The sequence below is a fragment of the Scardinius erythrophthalmus genome (assembly GCF_964197995.2).
Source record: "Scardinius erythrophthalmus genome assembly, chromosome: 20".
In the NCBI taxonomy this organism is placed as follows: Eukaryota; Metazoa; Chordata; class Actinopteri; order Cypriniformes; family Leuciscidae; genus Scardinius; species Scardinius erythrophthalmus.
The window spans coordinates 10,384,450-10,405,888 of NC_138240.1; the positions used below are offsets into that span (position 1 = coordinate 10,384,450).

Here is a 21,439-nt window from a genome sequence, read left to right on the forward strand (position 1 = left end):
AATTTTAGAATTAACATTAGAATTTCATTTTAGAATTAAATATACATTTTTGCTTTTATTTCTTATCAATTACATAATAGTATTTTCCCAATTAAATGAAATATTCAAAATTCTAAAAGTCTTTAAAAAGCAGAATGAAATTACAATGTACGTTTTTGTTTTTTTTAGAACAGAAACATTATTTTAAATTCAATTAAAGTCCAGAAGATGGCAGCACTACACTGAGGGCTGTCTCAAACATTTGATTGACATGTAGTCTTGGAATGGGTAAAGTCCACTCTTAAATGAGTTTGATTCGACCTGTAATTAAAGTTCAGTATGCTCCTCAAGAGAAGTGCAAGCTAATGCTGCTAGACACGTATATAACGTGCATTTTGTGCTCACCTGGTACCTGTCGGAGTGCACAGCCTCATCAGCAGGACGTGGAGAGGAGGCAGAAGAGGAACCCTCTCTCTTTATGTGCATAGAAAACAAAGACTGAGAGAGGTAGAGTGGTTATTATTGCCTGTAGAGATAAATAAATTGTATATAACAAGTGTTGTGAAGTACATTGGAGAGAATGTACCTTGGGCGGCCCAGCAGCAAGACACTCCTTTGGCGCGGGACCCTGACTGTAAACAGGAGAGAGTGTTATTAACACATATTTCATCACCACAATCCCATTACCAACAAAACTCAGCCTTGTTTTAAACACAAAGTGTGAATCAGAATACGCAAACCTGCTCTGAAACGAGGCATCAGGTTGCATACAACATTTCCTTCGCAGTCAAATAAAAATAATATATTTATAAAGCTGTCTCCATTCGGGTTCTGTACGGCAGGATAGCTCTAACACACCCTGGGGCCAAGTTCAATTTGACACAATTACTGTCCACAGCTCTGTCACTAAGCAGATTATGGCTATAATTTCTTTATTGGAGAAATCTTTCATGTGTTCAGAGTGGCTAATGTGCCGCCCTGCCTCGTCTGATGCTGATAGCAAACGTTGAAGAAACGCATTATTAGCTTGCTATGATTTTCGCGAGGACTGCCTTGAGCTTGACTAGCTGTGAAATGTCAGGAACAATGTAACAGCTTGTAATTTGTGATGTTGCAATGATGGAGGAGACAGGGAGAGGGGTGGAGGCATGGTGCACATGCCCAGAGGCTGTAGATAAATATGCCATCAAGACCTGGAAGCATTTAATGTGCCTTTGGAAGGGACAGGCTAGGGTTTGTGTGCGTGCGTTCAGTGTCTCAATCTGCTTTAAATCTGCCCTTCCTCCATCTTTCCGGCTCTTGTCTCCAGTTTTGATTTCTTTACTATGGGCGGCGATGCATTTTCATGAGCCTGGATGAGATTTGAGTTAGAGTGACAGAAGAGCATGCTGACTGTCAGCGGCACTTTACTCTCTACATGTCCCGGCCGATACAAAGAGACTGAGGCAGTTCAAAAAAATCAAATCAACCCTCGACTGATCGGCTGATGATCTCTGATTGAGCCGGACGGATGGAAAAACAAAAGAAGACATGAGCGAAGCAGAGGGAGGTTGATAGATTATTGATTGTCTCAGTCATTATATGGATTGTATCACGTTCATTAGAGGAACATGACAGGTTTCATTTTTCCCATTTCCATGAGAAGAACAGGTGGAGAATGAGGGGGGAATAAAAGAGTGTGATAGCAGACAGCATTGGGAAACTCTATTCATTTATCTTTTAAATATTTATTTATTATAAATAAGATAAAAATAAGTAATAAAATACATTATTTATTTCTATATTAGGCTTCACTATCCCATACATAAATTACATTTTTATATGGATTTTGGACTATGGCAAGAAAATACATTTAAGAACCACAAAAATTGGGAGAGCACTGGGATGCTAGATTTCATTTTCTTCAAATCTTTTTTTAAATAAAATAAAATAACTGATCTATTTCTATATGTTTGAATTAATAAATAAACTAATAAATAAGTGTTGTTTCATGGCAACAATACATTCAAGCACCACTTCAAAATAAATGGGTAAAAATAATGATTGTGAATCAGGAAATAAACAGAAAATTTAAGAGACTGTTTCAGGTGTGGAGTGTGTACCTATTGTGCAGCTGCATTAGACGCTCCATTTCCTGCTCCATGTGTTCCTGCAGCTCTCCTGGCCGCAGCACAGCGTGACAGATCGGACACATGGGCGTCTGAGTGTCATACAGGCCCTTCACTTTACCTGGAGAGACAGATGCTTTATCATTATAAACCTACAATGAGCAATAAAGAGAATTCTTTTCAATAATATACACCATCTAGTCCAGGCAGATGTGTTATCTAAATAAAGCTCATCAATACAGTCAGCTGACAGCAGAGACATCAAGTAGCAATACCCGTCTCATAGCAAAGCCATCACAGGCTTACAAGTGGCCAAATGAAAGCAAACAGATCTGAATAAAACATGGATCTGCATGTAAGCGCTGCTTGGAGCCATGCCCTTGAGAAAGTGTCAGTCGGCCCCCCTGCGAGTCCCATCTCTTTTAAAATTTCATCTACGGGACAGCTCAAATAAATTCACAGACGAGTACTAACTGCTTGCATCTCTGCCTAAAGGCAACCAACATCAGTAAACAATGAAATCCCAAGGCCCAAATTGAATTTATAACCGCATTACCTGCACAGATATCGTCTGCAAATAACAAGATGATAAAAGGAATTTGATTTGATTCTGGGATGAGCGTGTCTTTTTTCCCTCCTGCTGGAGAGTCTCTCATGGGGGGCATTTGAGAGAAATTCCAAAATGATAATGTTAAACCTTAACATGGATACACTGCCTTAATTAATATACACAGAACAAAATCTGAACACCAAGGTGTAGCTATAAACTGCTTAATATAAAAACAAAAGAAATTACTGTCATTTTATTATTTTTATGTTGCATCATAAAAGCCTAAATACTGTTAATAGTGCACAGTTATATATAGTAACAGTAATAGTTATTTTTGGGAAATACAATTCTGAAAGTTTTTTACCTTAATTACCATTAGAAAGTTTGAGGTTGGTAAGATTTTAATGTTTTTGAATGAAGTCTCTTATGCTCACCAAGGCTACATTTATTTGATCAAAAACACAGTAATATTGTAAAATTGTATTACAACTTAAAGTAACTGTAATAATATTTCTGCAGAATGTTTAGCAACCACTGTTCTGTCACATGATCCTCCAAGAAATCATTCTAATATGCTGATGTTGAAAACACATTTTGAAAACAGTTGTGCTGCTTAATATTTTTGTGGAAACGGTGATAATTTTTCTCAGGATTGTGAGTTCAAACGAACAGCATTTATTTGAAATAGAATTCTTTTGTAGCATTATAAATGCCTTTACTGTCACATTTTATCAATTGAATGCATTCTTTCTAAATAAAAGTATTAATTTCTTAAAAGAAAGAAAAAAAACCTTACTGACCACAGTAAGATATGGATATAGCGTTTTTTCCCCCCAAGTTATAGGATGACTGCACATGCCAACATATGACAACTGTCATCATCATGATGGGAGACGAATTCTGAGACGGCCATGAACTGACCTTTCCAAAATGCCACATTTCATCCAGGCTTTCTGTCACATTACGACAATATGTCAGAAGCCCGAAAAAGACAATACTAGAGGCTTGCATTTCACAGAGCTGCATGCGAAGGGGTAAACAGTCATATTACTGGAGGCCAGATGAACGTGGCTCTCTCTGTAACTGATTGACGTGAAATGTATTGGTTGCAATGGCTTTTTCAAAATGTCATCATTTAAAATTCAGACAGCCAACCAGGTTTGAGACCACATCGGTTTCTTACGTTCAGAATGTTTTAAATATGAAAGGAATAGAATATAATTTATATTCTAACAGAATAGAATAGAGTATATGAAGTCATGTAAAAGGAGGTCCCTTAATGGTTTCTGCCATGATTTTGCCTTTCAATAACTCCATAATGGGCGCGACCTTTCAGTAATCCGAGGGCATGCGAGAGGCGGGCGACTGGCAGGGGGCTTGTTCCCTGGCAGACTTTCTGAGGAGAGTGGCAGTTATAAAACAGAATTGGCCCACTCCACACCTGCCATGAAGCCCCGTCAAGTAGCCTGAACCCGTCTGGTTCGTGTTTAAGACATCAAATGTTTCACTTTATACAGGGGATTTCATCGTTCCTTCAATATGCTTTCAGAAGTGCAGGGGAGTATGCGAGCTCCACTGAGTGTTTTTATTGAGGAAAATAATGGGCCATTGAAAAAGGCTATTTAATAGGCAACATAATAGGCAATGTAGCAACACATCTGCTGTGGAAAGTCATTTCCTTCATTTTCAAAGGTATTTTCTTGATTCGGACCTTCTTTCGTTAATCGGCTTAGAAACGGCTTAATCAGTCTGGCACTGGACCAGGTACATGCGGAAAAAAGTCCCAGTTTGCTGTTATTGAGGGTGATCAATGTCTGAAATGAAAGGTATAGTGGAAATATTACCACAATAAATCCTACAGAGCTCGGTCGCAGTTGTGAGAGATGTGCACACTTGCATGTTCGATATTATAAAGCAACCTATTCGATTAAAGCGAAAATGGCTTCCATTAACATCCTGACTGTCAAGTCAATGAGCTGATCCTATTCTGTTCCCTCCCCGCATACTTTACTGGCCAATCAGTGTCTCGTTAATGAATATTTAATGAAGATTTGAATATATCAAAACCCCCTGAAACAATTCCTTTCAAACTAAAATAATGGTACATGTAAAACTAACATGACTATGCAACAACAGCAGCCAGTTAATAGTACACATAACTTGGAAATATTTGATTTAGATAGAAATGTATTCTCCAGGATAATACTAACAATACATATTATTTTAGTAAAAAAACAACAAAGCACACAAAAAACATGAAACTGTAGGTTATAGACCCAGATACAGAGGAGGGTGATCAGTGTCTCAGAAATCCCTCCATCATAAATGTCCCCATAAAGATGAGGTATAGACATATATACAGCTGCCCGATAAAGCTGTTGCACTCATCACTCCAGAGAGCTGATTGCTGCCTTTAACTGTGTGCTGTGTCAAAGAGTTCAGCCCTGGAGAAACATTTAAGACCAGGTTCAGCTCTACAGGAAGACAGGTGAGTGACAACAAATACAACTGATTTCCTGAGCTCAGACTCAAGTGAATCTCTTATTAAATCTCTTTGAATTTACACATTTAAACCCTGAAATATGAAATTTATCGTGCAATTATTATTTTTTTTAAATCATGAAATTAATGTTTCCACCATGAGATAAGCATTTTCTTTTCTTCCATCCTAGCTAACCGGGAACGTTCTCAGAACTAATGTTCTAGCAAGTTTCACTCGAAATTATGGACAAACATTTCTTCCAGTAACGTTAACAGAACGCTTGCTCAATCTGTCTTTAATAATGTTCTCAAAACGTTAGCACAGAAACGTTATCTATACAACGTTCATGGAACATTTTTTCTTTCTGAACATTTTAAAATTTTATAAATTATAAATTTAATTTTTTTTTAAATGTTACCACTATTTCATTCAAAAGTAACAATCCCATAATGTTTGCAAAATGGAATGTTCCATTAACATTTGCATAACCAAGAAACATTTTAAAATTTGTACTTTCAACAAACATTCATTTTATAAATAACATTTTCATAACTTAATGGGAACGTTAGCAAAACATTCTTAGAACGTATTTTAGTTAGATGGGATATTGTGACATACATTCAAGTGAAACAATATTTTGTAAAATAAAAACAATATAGGCTGGGGACTTGGTTCTATCTATCAATTGTTGATTGGATGGAGGCAGATCGGCTAAAAGTAAGAAAGGGGCGGGGTTTAAGCAAACTAAATGATTGGAGAAGTCCAGCATACGTTACGAGAGAAGTCTAGTTTCTAGTTTGATTCCAAATTACTATAGGTTATAAGAAATGAAAAAAATAAACATTAAATAAGATCAATCAAATGCATTTAGAAAATAGATTCCCATTTCATGCCAACTTTAAGATAAAGGAAGGGGTTGAAAACACAATTTACTGTATTTTCTGTCCTCATATCACGCCCAGTATTATGTAATCTTAAAATAACTCACAACCAGACTTGTTCGTGTGACCAACATACCCAATATCCTTTTCAGCAATCCTTTAACAAATCTCTGTAACCAGCACTACAGCTCATCTCCAAAAAATCAATACAAAGTTTCTGGTTTGTCAAGAAAAGCAAGTATTTAAGCATGCGATCCTTAGGATACTCAGGAGAGCTGACTACAGAGAATCAACACAGATTAAAATCTCAAAATGTATAGATTTTTGTGAAGGAAATTGTTTAAAACTATTTTTATTTAAAGAAAGGGTAACACTTTCTTAGAAGTATACAGTAACAAAGCACTTGTAAATCATTTGCAAACTATTAGTTTAAAGTTTTTAATAGTTAATAAACTGTAGTTAATACAGTAGTTAATACTTCATTCATTGTCACTGTAATTAAAAAAGTGGTATTGTTTAACTAGCTCATATGTAAAGAGTTAGATAATGCTTTGTTTACAATATGTAAAATGTTTACAAATACATTAAGCACACACACTCACGGTCACACACACACACACACACACACACACACACACATTTGTAAACAATTAAGGAAGGCTGAATATGAATGCAATTAATGTCCAATAAACATTGGCTTAAGGCACTTACTTAATGACATTTTCCGATATTCCGTGACCTAATCTAAAGTGAGAACTATTTATGGTTAATAAGTTGTTAACAAAGCATTATCTAACTCTTTTTATATGAGCTAATTAAACAATAATAATTTGTTTATTACAGTGACAATGAATAAAGAACTCACCGTTTGTATATAGTCTATTACTGTATTTGTAAATACTTTATTACTGTATACTTGTTATAAAGTGTTACCAAGGGAGGGTTTTTTTTAACTTATAATTAAACATATGATATATCTGTACAGCTGCTAATAAAACAAATGTGCTGTAGATTTTTATTAGCAGACAACTAGGCTACAGTGTGTCTGTTCAAAAGCTTATTTTGATAGTAATTGATATTGAGGGTGGGAATTATTCTCTAGATCTCCTCAACAGACTTAATTAATGAGCATTCAGGGAATCTTAAATAACAGAGACAGTCAGATCAATAGTAGTGGTGAGCAAAGAGACCATTATGTGAGAGAGTGTGTGTGTAAAAGAAAGCGAGAGAAAGACAATAAGAAAATAACACAGGGGGAAAATGAACGGCCTTGTGTATGGGTCAAGCCTATGGAGGAACAATTACACAATACACACCGCAACAATATGATGCAGTCAGCATGATATTCTAATGACACTCGTTAACCATCATCCATCCATGTGTCATGACTCAAACTGTGGTGAGATGGTCATAGACTCCATCACTCCCTTCTGAGATAAACTCCCATTATTTAATGGCTGTGCTGCCCTTTTATGGTCTCCTCAAGAACTCATCAGCAGGAGGTAAAGGGCTGTGAAGGCAGACACTTCAAATAAACCAAGTCTGAGAAACTGGCAAAATGAAGATGCACACCTGCAAACCAGAGGAGAGGACAGACAGTCCTGTCTGAGGGCCACACAGACGGAGTAACTGAACTAACTACACCTGTGTGTGTGTGTGTGTGTGTGTGTGTGTGTGTGTGTGTGTGTGTGTGTGTGTGTGTGTGTGTGTGTGTGTGTACAAATGTGAATGACTGAATGCATATGTGCACATACCTTCTGTGTGCAGCTAATGCTAGTGCATGTGTATCTATGTACAGGAGTAACATCGAACAGTTTTTTGTTGAGGGGGCACTATTTGTATATAATTTGCTTGAGTTCAAATCATGACTTGATAAATAATTATATATTTACATAAATAATGATTATATAAAACAATTAAAATTGTGACTGGAGTTGACAGTCATGAGATAATTTGAAATTTTGATAATAATAATAATAATATAACATTTTCAACAACAAAAAAAAAGTTTTGAGATGATGATGACAGAACTTTTGATTGAACTGACCAAATTTAAATGGATTATTTTTTGCCACAGCGATTTACAATAATTGTGCTTTTTTTGATTATACATTAATGTTAATTTATTCCCCTTGACGTGTAAAAACGTATTAGTATATATAGAATTAGTATGCATTAGTATGTAAAAGTGATTTCTATATATACTAATTGATTTTTTTTTACATCAAGTGGCATAAATTATCATTAATGTATGATCAAACATGAACAATAATATACTTATAAATTAACATTAACCTAGATCAATAAACACTGTAAAAAAAACTCTCTCTGTATATATATACTATATAGATGTGTGTGTGTGTGCATGTAAATATATATATACAATTTTAAGTTGCATAAAAAACCCATTCAAAAATCTAAGCGTAACTCAATCTGAATGCTTCTGACTATGTCTGTGTGTATTCATTTGTGCAAGCGTGTGTGTGGGGCTAAACCCCAACTCTCCACCTGAGACAGCTCTGTCTGCACAGAGCGTAATGGGCCAGACGGGAGTCAATGAAGTGACAGCTAACACCTCATAAACCTTGAGCTTGAGGGGCTGAGCTGCACTAAGCCTCACTGTAAAACACACGCACAAACAATTAGAAATGCACACATACATACAAATATGCAAACAAACATTCTTATACACAGACCCATACCAATACACAAACTTATTATTATTATATATATTTTTTTACATTTTTTTATGCTGCTGTTTATGGTTTGGCCACCTCCTGAGGGTGCTAAGCTACACTGTATGTTCTTGTTATTAAAAATACAGAATAACCATATGATTGTCATTATTCTACCTCAATATAATTCTCACCCGCATTCAATACATTCTTATGGAGCAGGTGTGAGCAGCTCAAACTAATGAGGCAGATAGACCATAATAATCCATTTGAATCTAACGCAACATACTCCCACATACATGCTGATACGATCAGATAGCCTTACATTCGCTGTGTCAAATACAGCTACCCTTACAAGGTAAAGAAAGCCTGTGAAGCTTTGAAGATGATCTTGTTTTGGAATAATACAGATTTTTTTTCGACAGCATTTGGAGGATGTGATCAGAGGATCCTCAAAGAGGGTAACAGGGCTTTCACAAAAGCCGGAAGCACTCTGAAAATTAATAACAACCCAAGGATGAAAGAGCAAAATTGATCACCCTGATTAAGCGCACCTGCAAGTTATCTGCACGGTGGAACACCATTAGTGGACTTAGGAATTGATCAAAGGGACTTAAAAATTAAAATCATCATTTACTAACCCTCATGTCCCATATGACTTACTTTTTTCTGTGGAAAACAAATGGAGATGTTTTGATTAATGTTCACGCTGCTTTTTTCTATGCAACGACAGTGGATGGTGACCAAGGGCTGTCAAGCTCCAAAAAAAACATAATAAACTAAAATATATAAGTGCTATATGTAACCAGTCCTAATTGACCCCTAATTATAGGATTTGGACCAGGGTCTCCGGCGTGGGAGGTGGGTGCGCTAACAAGGACGCTAAAGACTGCAGCCACTAGCGTCAATTGCTAGCGTGCCTCTTGAGGCCGGGGGAGTGAGGTTTACACGCACAGCTCTTACTAGACTACTTCTTTTACACTCACCCCCCAACCCTCACTCCCATCCGGGTCACGGCACCAAATGTAACCGGTCCTACTCAACCCGCTCCGAGCGGGATTCAAACCGAGGTTTCCAGCGTGCGCGCTAACAAAAACGCTAAAGACCTATCGTTAGTCGCTAGTCAAGGAGAGTGAGGTTTTACACACACAGCTCTTACTGGCCTACATCTGTTACTGTACATATATCCCAAGTCATGTGATAGCTTGAAATTACAGCTATTCACTAAAAATCTCTATTCACTTTCATTGTATAGAAAGGAGCAGTTTGAACTTTCTGCTATAAATACTTGTTATCGGGGGGTGAGTAAATGATGAAATATTTTTTTTTTATTTTGGGGGACCTATCCCTTTAATGATTTCCTGTATCATTCTTTGAACAGTTGGATGAAATCTTTGGATCAACACAGCCATGCTGACACACATTCACACAGAGACAAGTGTATTTATCTGGCTGGCTAGTGGATGGTGGCACAGTGGTTGATTTTCTCATTTTATTGGCCACCGGGGTAGAACAGGCCTATGCTTGTTCAGAGCCAGCCAGCGAGACACAGTCAGCCTAAGCACACAACTGCCTCACTGAAGTCTCTACCATTGCCAAACAGAGAGAGAGAAAAACTCTAACATTGGACAAGATGGTCGTAAGGTTGCCCACCACAGAGGAAATAGCTGACAAAATGATTCCGAAATAATTAGGTGAAAGAAAGAAAATTTGGCCCGTTTCATTTTGGTTTAAAGACACTGAAATATGTAATACAGGGCACTGATATAGTCCTTGGGTGTGAAAAATCACAGGTAAGATACATCAATTACCTAAGATTTTAAAAGGAATTGCGAGGATGTGTTACCCAAAATCATATAATCATAGATGCAAATAGTACTTCAAAAAAGGGATCGTTGTATGCTCAGTTCGCCAAAATTTGAAGAAGGAACGACTTTTTGAATTGCGCCCCCTTCCTGCAGTGACCTTCAAAGGTGCAAAAATGATAGCCATAGCTGCATGAAAACATGTGAAAGAAGCAAAGCAGTCTTTATTGTTAACACAATTTCAACTGCTGAAATTCCCAGAACCTGACATTAGCTAAATCTGTACGATGTGCCTTTTTTCACAACGAAGGAAAAAACACAAACACTTTGTTATTAATGACAGTCCTCTGACCTTCGTTTAATAGCAATTCTTGGTTTCCACCTGCTGTGGAAGCTGTGGGAGGACTGGGCCACCCAGTCTGAAGAGAGTTTAACACAGACGAGCTCCTGCAGCACAGAAAAACATGACTTCATCTTGAACGTCTAGAAGCCCATTATGGGCTGAAATAGCATCTGTGTTTTGGACGGCATTCGACCATGTATGCTTGGGAATTCGGTTCTTGACTCAAACAGACAGTTTATGTAAGACATTATATGTCAGCATGGCTTTGGCAGGTTTTTAATCCTAGAAGCACACTGACTGACAAATGCAATTATATATATTACATGCAGCATGGTTGCAGCAACATGCAACAAAACCATATATTCCTCTTCCAGTCTTTTCTTCACCGTGCTCCAATCAGAATCAGAATCAATATGCAACTTCTGGGTTAGTTGCATCAAATTGCATCATGAGCAGAACTAAACATATTAAAACCGAAAAGAAATGTGGTTGGTTGCTTTACATGGCAAAAATAAGCTGCAGTGTAACACTTTATTCTGAAAAAAGTTAGGATATGTGAGACTACTTTAATAAATTAAATAGTTAAATAACAACACTTTTCATAGCAAGAATTTGACCTTACTGATACAGAATACTGACAGAGCATTTGTGTGTCTGTGGCTTGTCTAAGGAGCCCGTTCAAATCTTTCTCTGCCCATTTTAACCCAAACAAAAGCAACAAACCATCACCCTATAAAATTTCACTCTGAGAAAGGCCACAGAACAAGGCATAATTCAAGAAACCAATGGGAAAACGGCCACCAGGCAACCAATTCAACACAACATCCTTAACCCCATCCCACTAACATGCCCTGAGCTTGTTGCTCCACTAATGCTGCATTGTTCAGCTCATTAAGTAGCTAAAGGCTAATTAGACAGCTAACGAGTGGAGGGTAGCAGTGCAAGAGCAGGGATTTCTGCCACACTGTGTTTTCTTGGAGGCAGTAAAACCATGAAGTCTGAGAATCACTGAAGTCACTGATGTAGCAAAGGTGAGAAAACCAGTCTCTGATAACTTTATTTAAAATTAAAAAGATATCATATCTGGATTATACTTATATTGTTATGTAATATATAAGATTTTATTAAATGTTATTAGATTCGTTTTTATAAACTATTATTTAACATAAAATTATTTTATTGTTTTACCAATTAAAATCATAAAACAGCAATGCAATTTTTGACAAAAAAAATGTAAAACTCATGAATAGCTGTTGTTCCATATTTTGCTTCCTTAAAACTTTTACATCCAGGAAATTACATTATTTTACATTTTTCTACAGCATTATGGGGAGATATGGGGGAAAAAATATTCCATTTTCTCAGATCTTACAATTATTATTGCGTTGACTACATTCATCAGGGTCAAGTAATAGACAAATGTTGAAACAAATACAATATATAACTATTTATAGACAATAAAAATTTGCTAAATAAACAATGAATCAAAAAAAATTATGTTACATATTTTGTATATTTAATTTTGAACCTCATATAATGTAAAAACCTCATTTAAAATGTATAGAATAGTATAGCTTATAGCTGAAAAAGATTTTTTTCTCTTTTTAGGAATTATTTTAGGAATTTATGTCCTGCTACGTTGTATACACTACGCTTTTTTTTTTTTTTTTTTTTTTTTTGTGGCATTATAATGTACTTTTAATCTAAAGAAATGTATTCTCCTATGTCCCATTTTATAAATTGTCCGGCCTGTCTATTTTTCTAAATAGTAGTCAACGGGTGACATTACTTCAGGTCATGGCCAGAGAGCGTCTCTGCCTTGTTCACCTAGCCAAGGATAACCAAACATACAGAGCCTTCACACAGCCCTGAGTAAATACAATAGCCGACGCTCCTCATCTGCCCAGCCTGCCAAAGTCATTCTCTGGGTGTGTACGTGTGTGTGCTCATCTCATCCTTCCCCCATCAATACCCCAGCAATCCCACGAGCCAATACTCCGTGTCTGCTAGCACAGAGGAACAAAGGCCACTGCCAGCTGAGCTGATATAGATCCACAGGTCTCTGTTCTTATTCAATCAGGTCATGAAACAGATCAGCAGTAAGGGCACTTTGAGCTAAAAGTTCAATCTCTCATCTCATTTGCTCAGGACGCAGCTATCGATGCCCTCTTAACATCTGCAAATGAGGCTAAATTCTCCTGAATGTCTGCCCGAGTGCCTACGGTACAAAGAATAACATAACTTCAGACTTTCAAATACATTTCAGATTAAGTGTAATCAACACAAAACACGTTTAAGGAAGGAAAAAACCCACAGATATGCTCTGGAGGGTGTGATGGCCTTTTGATTGCGCTAACTCGTGGGAATTGTTGAGTCATAATGATACTGAAGCTTTTAATGCCACAGTGCTTGTGTGGTCCCATGGGCTAATTAGGCCAATTAGCATACTAATTGCCACATGCAAATTAGGGGCATCTTAAGCAACAGAAGCTGAAGAACACTGAGGCTTATGGACAGAAGCCATCTTTCAGGTTAATTCCCTGTCCACTCTGTGACATAGCCCCTCGTTAGTACCGCAGTAAAAAACATAAGAGGCACATAAAACATTATATACTGCTTGACTGTTGTTTTCTTACCAATTAGCAAAGGAGTGATTTATGGTTATGACACAATCCCCAATGGATTTTAAACTACGTTTCCCCAGGCTCTTTCACGCTCCCATGCAAATACACACATATACCAGGGTGCACAGGGGTCAGTGATGAAATAAGACTTTGTAAACCAGTGAATCAAATATTTGATGTTATGAAAACTTTGAAATCCGAGCCAATGTTTCAGAATGCTGAGATGGATTCTGAAAGGCATGCACTGTTATTGATAATAAAAATACAGTTGTTCGTGTTTGTTCATGTTAGTTAACAGTGCGTTACCTGTTGTTAACAAATAGAACTTTTGATTTGAAATTAACATCAATGCTGTAGAAGTATTGTTCATTGTTAGTTCAGCTTAATTAATGTTAACAAATGAAACTGTATTGTAAATTAAGTGTTACATTAATTTACTAGTGTTTTTCAATATGATTATGTAAATATAAAAATGGGAAAATGAGCATGCACAATTAAGTATCCAATATTGGCAGACTTTGGAAAAACAATCTCTAATATTAGCAAATAACCAATATGGTAACAATAAATCACGCATTTCTACTTTTTGGGGGTCCAATCAAAGTAACTGGAAAAATATGAGCTATATGAACACTGCATTCTTCTATTATATTAGAAACTCGTACAAACCCTGCATGCTATATATTAAAACAGCATTGTTTTATGTGAAACCAATTCACTCATTACGCACACAAGGAAAGTGCCATGTGTCATCTTTTCGCAATATCGCCTAACCTCTAAAGCATAGCTCAAGAGTGCTTTGCGGTGAGCCAGCTGTGTGTTTAGTGTGACTTGTGTAAAAAAGACTGAATAGCCATTTGGATATTATTACAAACATCAGCCAAGCATCAGTCACTAATGACAGCTCCAGATGTTAGAGGCCCTACAGGTGGACTGAGTTTCAAGGGTCATTCACAGAAACAACACTGTGCCCAAATCGGTGCTCTCTAAAGACCTCTGTACACAGAAACATGTCAGTCATGAAGATATCTAAAGTTCAATATCAATCAAGTCATTTTTAAACAGTCATGTTTCAATTGCTGCTCTGCACATGCTCTTAAACTGAATGGCGTACACATTTAAGAGATATACAGAGAGACAGAGAACACAGAGCAGTTGCCCGAGAGGTAGATGTCAAGCCATCGTCTGCCTGTTGTCTTTGACTCTGTCGGCCCTCTGTAATGACTATTTAAACCCACATTCTGCCCTTTCTGCCCTCTGCATTTGCTTGACTGATTTGTGGGCTCATGGGACTCGAGATGTGCTGTTTTGTCCTGAGCCAGCAATCGACAATCTTTGCTTCCCTCGCTCCCTCCCCACCTTGGCCTGCCCCATATGCTTCCAGTCTTCCTCCTGTCGGTCTTTGATGTGAGATCAGAGAGGGCCGCTTTGGCACACACAATGCTGGTCACTCAGGTGCAGTGTCAATGTACTTCAGAGCTGTCTATCGCCTAAATAAGTCCAAACTGCTCTTAAACAGCATTTAATTAAGATTTTCTCTTGCCACACCACTATAGCAAAAACACGGGCTGTTAACTCTTTCCCCGATAGCAAAGTTGCCAGCCAGCAGCAGCATTTTTTATTAATCATGGCCCGCAGAATATTTAGTTGTAATGCCTGAACACACAATATATCAAAAGAAATAAGAGAGCCTATGCTTAAAAAAAATTCTAGCTTCATGCTTTCTTCTTTATCAACACTTAAATTTGGGTGAGTTTCATTTAAAAAAGCAACATTTAAAAAAAAGGTGAGAAAATATTTTTTTTCTACAGAGACTATCCAGATTGGATTCAGAATTATGATCAAAACATTGAGTCCATTATCACCCCCAAAGCTTGCACAGTCCTATACCTCTTCGTGGGTTCAACATTTCATTCAGTAACGTTTGGTAGTTTTGATTAATATGCTGATGAATGTTTTATGATCATGTTAGCTTACATGTGCGTAAGCAATGCTTCTATCGTTTATTTCTGCTTCTTCCTAACTTGTTTTTAGATCCAGAGAATCTGTACTCTTTCAGAAGATGCATTATAGCATCTTTATTACATAATGTCCTTGCATTCAAAAACAGATGAAAATAAAACAAACAATATATCGAATATATATATATATATATATATATATTGACTTCATCTGCTGCAATAATGTAATGTCTTATAATTACTTTGGGTTTCGTTTGAACAAATAATGATGGATGCAATTATGCAACTTGATTAATTAATAAGCATATTATTTAATTAAATATAATGCATTCCAAATAAAAATGTAATAGGATTTGCATAGGATTACTTAAAAAAAGTGGAAAGGTGAAGAAATTAGTTTGACGGCAGAAAGCTGTTATCGTAGCTCTGACTGAGCCTCCGGGGCTAAAGCCCCTATTTTATTTGTCTCACGTTCCCAATAACACATAAAAGCCCTGGGTGGAGTAGCGCTGCTTTAACAAGAGCCCCAAGAGTCTGTGAAGCTCTTAGACGACAAGCATACTGATCCTGCCAGTAATGGGCCTACAACTCCCTTGTTTGGCATGTTAATGAATCTGATCTGCAGTCAACAGCCAAAACAAAAAGAGATTTTTTTATGCTAGGTTATGCTTAAAAGGGTACGACTCTTATCTCTAAATGATAAAATGTTTGCGGTAAGGTGTTTGTCTAAGTTGCCAATGAAGAAACTGATGAGTCTCCTATTCTTAAGCAACAGTCTTGACGTATTCACGTTTAATAGCGGAATTGCTGCACAAGCACAAAAGTTTGCACATCTGGTTTCTGTTTGAACATCCGAAACATAGCAATTGAAACAGATTAGGCATTCATAAACCCTGAAACTGAACTGAATTTAAGAGTTATTGAGTTAAATATTTTAATTATCAAATGAACCTTACATCACTAGAAAAAGAAATACAATAACTAAACAGCGACTGAGAAATAACTGAGCTGGGCTGATTGGAGTTTGTTTGAAGACTGCTGTGATGTACAGTATGGGTGGTACACAGACCTCCCCTCTCTTTCACATTCCTTCCATCCGGAGAAGATGAATTAGGAAGAAAACAAGAGAAGAACATCAAGCCCCCCGACCAGGATGAAAGCTCTCCCACTTAAGAGAATATTAGGAGAGTAAACTACTTTAGCAGCGGGAGGTGAAATATCAAATTAGCCTCATTTAACATCAAACAGAATAAGTGAAAGTAAATGGCTACTTTTTTTTTTTTTACAAGATATATCACCTGCAAAAATAAATTCCACATTTGTATACATCATCATGTAATTATTTTATTGTAATTTATAATATAATATAATATAATATAATATAATATAATATAATATAATATAATATAATATATATAATATAATATAATATAATATAATATAATATAATATAATATAATATAATATAATATAATATAATATAATATAATATAACACAAGATTTTTTTGCATTACCTATTGGCCAAAATATATCTTTGTATATTCTCTTCAGAACCAAGCTAAATATCAAAATGCTGCAAACCTCTAAGTTTAAGGACAGAAAAAGGATGAGAGGAACATTGAACAGATCAATACAACACTGTGGCCGCTGGACAAAATCTCCAGATTTATGATCTCTATGGCAGCCAGTTGAATACAGTCCATCTGCAGTTCTCACAATGAGCCACCTTTTATAGCATCTGCCAGCTGTAGCTCATACATATGCTCTTTTTGTCCCTTACAGGCACCCTTAATTAGGCCGCCCAATCACTTTGCTTCATAAGGGCAGTACTGCCATAGAGACAAGAATCAACTTCTCTTGGCACTCTCGGGGAATAGAAGGCAAAGCAGTGATAACATTTTAGGGTCTGGGCAGATTTATAATGTTACCCTCCCCTACCATTCAGGTTTGATCATGGGGATTAGAGATAGAACCTGCTGTGTGATAAGAAACAAAAGACTTAATATTTACAATGGCAAATTCAATTCACCAGCCCAGGCAATAAAGTCAACCCACAACAGGGTAAGGTGATGTACACCTTTACCTTGGCCGTAGATTAGTTGGCTGCTTATTACGGCTCATCTGTACTAATAAGCAGCAATAAACAGGGCGTTTTTCTGGTTATAAATTATTCCGGTCAGTGGCACTGCCACTGTCCCACTGATAAGCTTTATATCTTCTGACTTTTGTTTGCCTCTGTCTCTCTCTGTGAATGAGGTGATCCATGCAATTTCCAACATCAATGAAAACCAGACAGCTTACAGCAGTCTCTGGCACAGAGAGAATACACGACAAATAGCTTAAATGATAAAACTGTCATTCTGACTGTGAATCACCAAATCACTAAACTGCCAGAAGGGTCCAAACAACCAATTAGAAATGAAATTCCAAACACTGACAGCTCTGTCTCCCATGGTTTCCTGGGAAAACCCTCCAAAGTTCAACATATTATGGAATGGCACTCATGCATTTCAAATTGGGAAATTGAACTTAAAGGCCATTTGTTTATTTTAGAACAATTGCCACAGAGCTCAGATGTGTTTCTATCAGTTCTACACATTCGCAGATTGCACGTCTAAGAGAAGGGGCAAATTCACCCAGTCTGACTGGTCCAGATCAACACATAACTTCAACACATGTTCAACTTTGAGGTAATTGATAGCAAGAACGTGAAACTCACGTTGTCAAGCTTATAATACTAAAGGTTTCAGCTAAAAGCCTGCTGATGACTTTGAGAGTTATTGACACAATATATGATCCCAAACTAAACCGGAACATACTGCCATACCGAAAACCTGATGTTTGCCACCATCACTGAAGATTTTTCTCTTGAAACAGACAAACAGATGGATGGATGGATGGATGGATGGATGGATGGATGGATGGATGGATGGATGGATGGATGGATGGATGGATGGATGGATGGATGGATGGATGGATGGATGGATGGATGGATGGATGGATGGATGGATGGATGGATGGATGGATGGATGGATGGATGGATGGATGGATAGATAGATAGATAGATAGATAGATAATGGCATTAATATAGAAAAGTATTGTGAAAACCCAGGCACATCTAAATTTAAACAGTAAAAAGCTACTTGCATTTACATTCTGAGTCTGACAATGCAAATTTCACAAGTACACTGTCTGAGAAAGTTTATGCCAAGCACACACTGCCTAAGCCCAGAAAGCAGCAGGGCACAAGGCATTTACCCACACTTACTGTTACTCTTTCTTTCTCATCAGCTCTTGACCAAAAAAATTTAAAATGCCTCCCGAAGGAAAATAAACACGATTCGGCCCAGTGAAGACATCTGTCCTTTGAAAAGAATATAAAAGATCTAACTGTTTAAACAGCTGTGAGGATACTCTGTCCTTTTGAAATTTTTTGAGAGACAAGCACTGAAATAACACAGTGCTTGGAGTCATGGCTCAAGGGTCAGATATCAGACAAATGACAAATCTCTTTCTGATGACACAACAGCATGTGTGTGAGGTTGTGTACAGGTTATCAGGCCACGTGAATCTAAACTCTGATTTACAGTTCATGAACCTAAATTAGTTCTCAAGAATAACACAAACGTAATAATTATGTTAGAAAAAATGCTTTAAAACATATAGATTCTTTTTAAAATCTTAATACAAATATAAAATAAATCTTAATATATATATATATATACAGTTATTTTATTATTTTATTATTTCATAATATTCTAAAATATTATACAATTTTATATAATATTTCTAAATTTTTCTGAAAGGAAAATGTGGCCAATAGGCAACTGCGTGTGTACACATACACAACCAAGTCTAATTTAGTGTATTGAGGTGTATGGATATGCATCCTATCCTCTGTCAAACGTATGTCGGTAACCCACTTCTAGATGAGGCAAAAACTTTTCTAAAAGAACCTTGATGTGGTGCTCTTTTTCCCAACAATATCTCTTCTACCTGTCAAAGTCAGTCATTATTTTTCCTATTGACATTCATTTCTGATAGTGTGTCTCATCAGCCACCTCTGTCGTGTCTTTCATGTTGCAGGTTCTACCCCTCCGCCCCCATGAGGAGTTCTGATGTCCTACGAATTTAAACTCGAGCGTCTTTTTTCCCCGTCCCGCCGCGCCACACGAACGTGGGGTCCTTCGCCTCGGCGGCCAATTACAGAGCAAGGTAATGAGCAGCCACGTTCTCCTTACAGCCCAGATTGACACTCTCTCCCACTCATTTGTCAACAAATCAGGATGGATGGCGTGGGGGCGATATTGAGCCGGAGGTGTCGCACTCAGAGACGCGCTTGCCGAGCAGCATCTCCTGCTCGTTATCATTGACAAGTTGTCTAGAGCTGAGAGATTTGCGAATCCTTCGCCTTTGTCATCTCAAGATCATTTGTTCGTGATTCGGTACTTATTCCATGCATAGCCTAACGGTTATAGCCTACTAGGTGAGACTAGACCTACTTTTGGCATTTGTCTGTGGACTGCATGGGACTTATATAACAAAATCAGGAGCTGTAAGTCATACTTAACACATACTGTAGAAACAAAACTTAGTTTTATGAAAGTCTTGCTTGTATGAAATATTTGCAGATCTTTGTGTCCTCTCAGGCTGATCTGTATTAACCTGTATATTGTTTACACATTCATAGAACTAATAATTATTATTATTATTATTTTAAAAAGTACATGCCAAGATGTGGAACAGTGGGACATATGCTCAGGATATATAAGGGCTCTTGGCTTTGCCCCAATCCCATTCTCCCCTTCCGTTCTCACCTTTGCTTTTCTTATCTGCACTCTACTGTCCTATAAGAATAAAAGCAAAAAGACCCCTAAATTTATAAAAATAAATGTTTTATTTTATATAATATATTTAATAATTATATATAATTGCATTTACTTTAATATAATATGTATAATGACATATAGTTATTACATAATAAATACTAATAATATATTATAATTATAGATTTAAATGTTTTTTTATCTTTTTTTTTTTTGCAACATTAATAATAATAATAAAGTTTTCCCCCTTTTTTTTGGGGGGGGGGGTCTTTTTGCATATACATATATATTGTGTGTGATACTTACTTGGTTCTTTGTGCTCCTCTGGGCCAGACGAACCCTCCGCCAACAGCCCAGACAAGCCAAAGAGCTTCTTCCCAGCATCCTCAGATACCTTCAGGGCATTTGGAGAGCCAGTAGGGACACGAGCACAAAAGTCAAAATCTTTTCCCTCTACATCAGTGTAGCGGAGGTGGGGTGATGCCTCTGGATCCATACAGCCCTTCATGCGCTTGGCAGGGAGGAAGGCAGACTGGTATACCCCTGGATCACGCTCCTCAGGTGGGGAGGAGAACGGTCGGAAGGCCCCCACCGCTCCATGGTTGAGCATACCCAGTGGGGAGCAGTCAAGATTGGGTGGGGCAAACTGTGGGTGAAGGTGAAGCAGAGGGGTGGGAAAGTCTCGAGTGGGAAAGCCTCCTTGCCGGTGGTACATGGAGGCGAAGGTGTATGAGCCGCTGGAAAACGGGAGGTGCATGTCCTTTTCCAAAGTGACTGGCACTCCAAACGGCCGATGGGGCTGGCAGGGTACAGAGGCATCTCGTCCAGCCTCGGCTGTTGATGCCAGGACCATGAGGGCAGGGGAGGTCAGAGGATTGGGCATGTAGGAGGAGTTCTCTATCTTAAAGGCAGTCCGATGGAGGTCCATTTGAGCAGTGGAGTGTCTACCCAAACTCAGTGTAATGTGATGAAGAGGCCTGAAGGGCACCGGACACAATGCTTATAGACTTAAGCCTTACAGACCAGTCATTCTCTGACAGAAAGCTGTTGGGAAAAAAAGTCAGTATTATGATCTTGAAAACAACTTCAAGTGGTCGAAAGAAAACAGTTATTTAAGAAACAGGCAAAAGGCAGAAATGTAAAACTTCCTTAAAGTCTATATTTCAGAGCATTTTTCTTTCTTTCTTTTTAAAGACGTGTCACT

The 21,439-nt window shown here is 37.4% G+C and overlaps 1 protein-coding gene across 1 annotated transcript in view; it reads right to left on the reverse strand.

The window, feature by feature from the left end:
- rnf220b (ring finger protein 220b) overlaps positions 1-21,163 on the reverse strand; it is a gene marked incomplete at its 5' end in the record, with an annotated part of 32,057 nt that extends 10,894 nt beyond the window's left edge. Inside the window, 4 exons of the mRNA XM_081349174.1 lie at positions 385-477; positions 566-611; positions 2,082-2,208; positions 20,542-21,163. Of these exons, the coding sequence (XP_081205300.1) occupies positions 385-477; positions 566-611; positions 2,082-2,208; positions 20,542-21,163 (888 nt within the window). The remainder of the gene's footprint in view (positions 1-384; positions 478-565; positions 612-2,081; positions 2,209-20,541) is intronic.
- Positions 21,164-21,439: the final 276 nt, after the last annotated feature.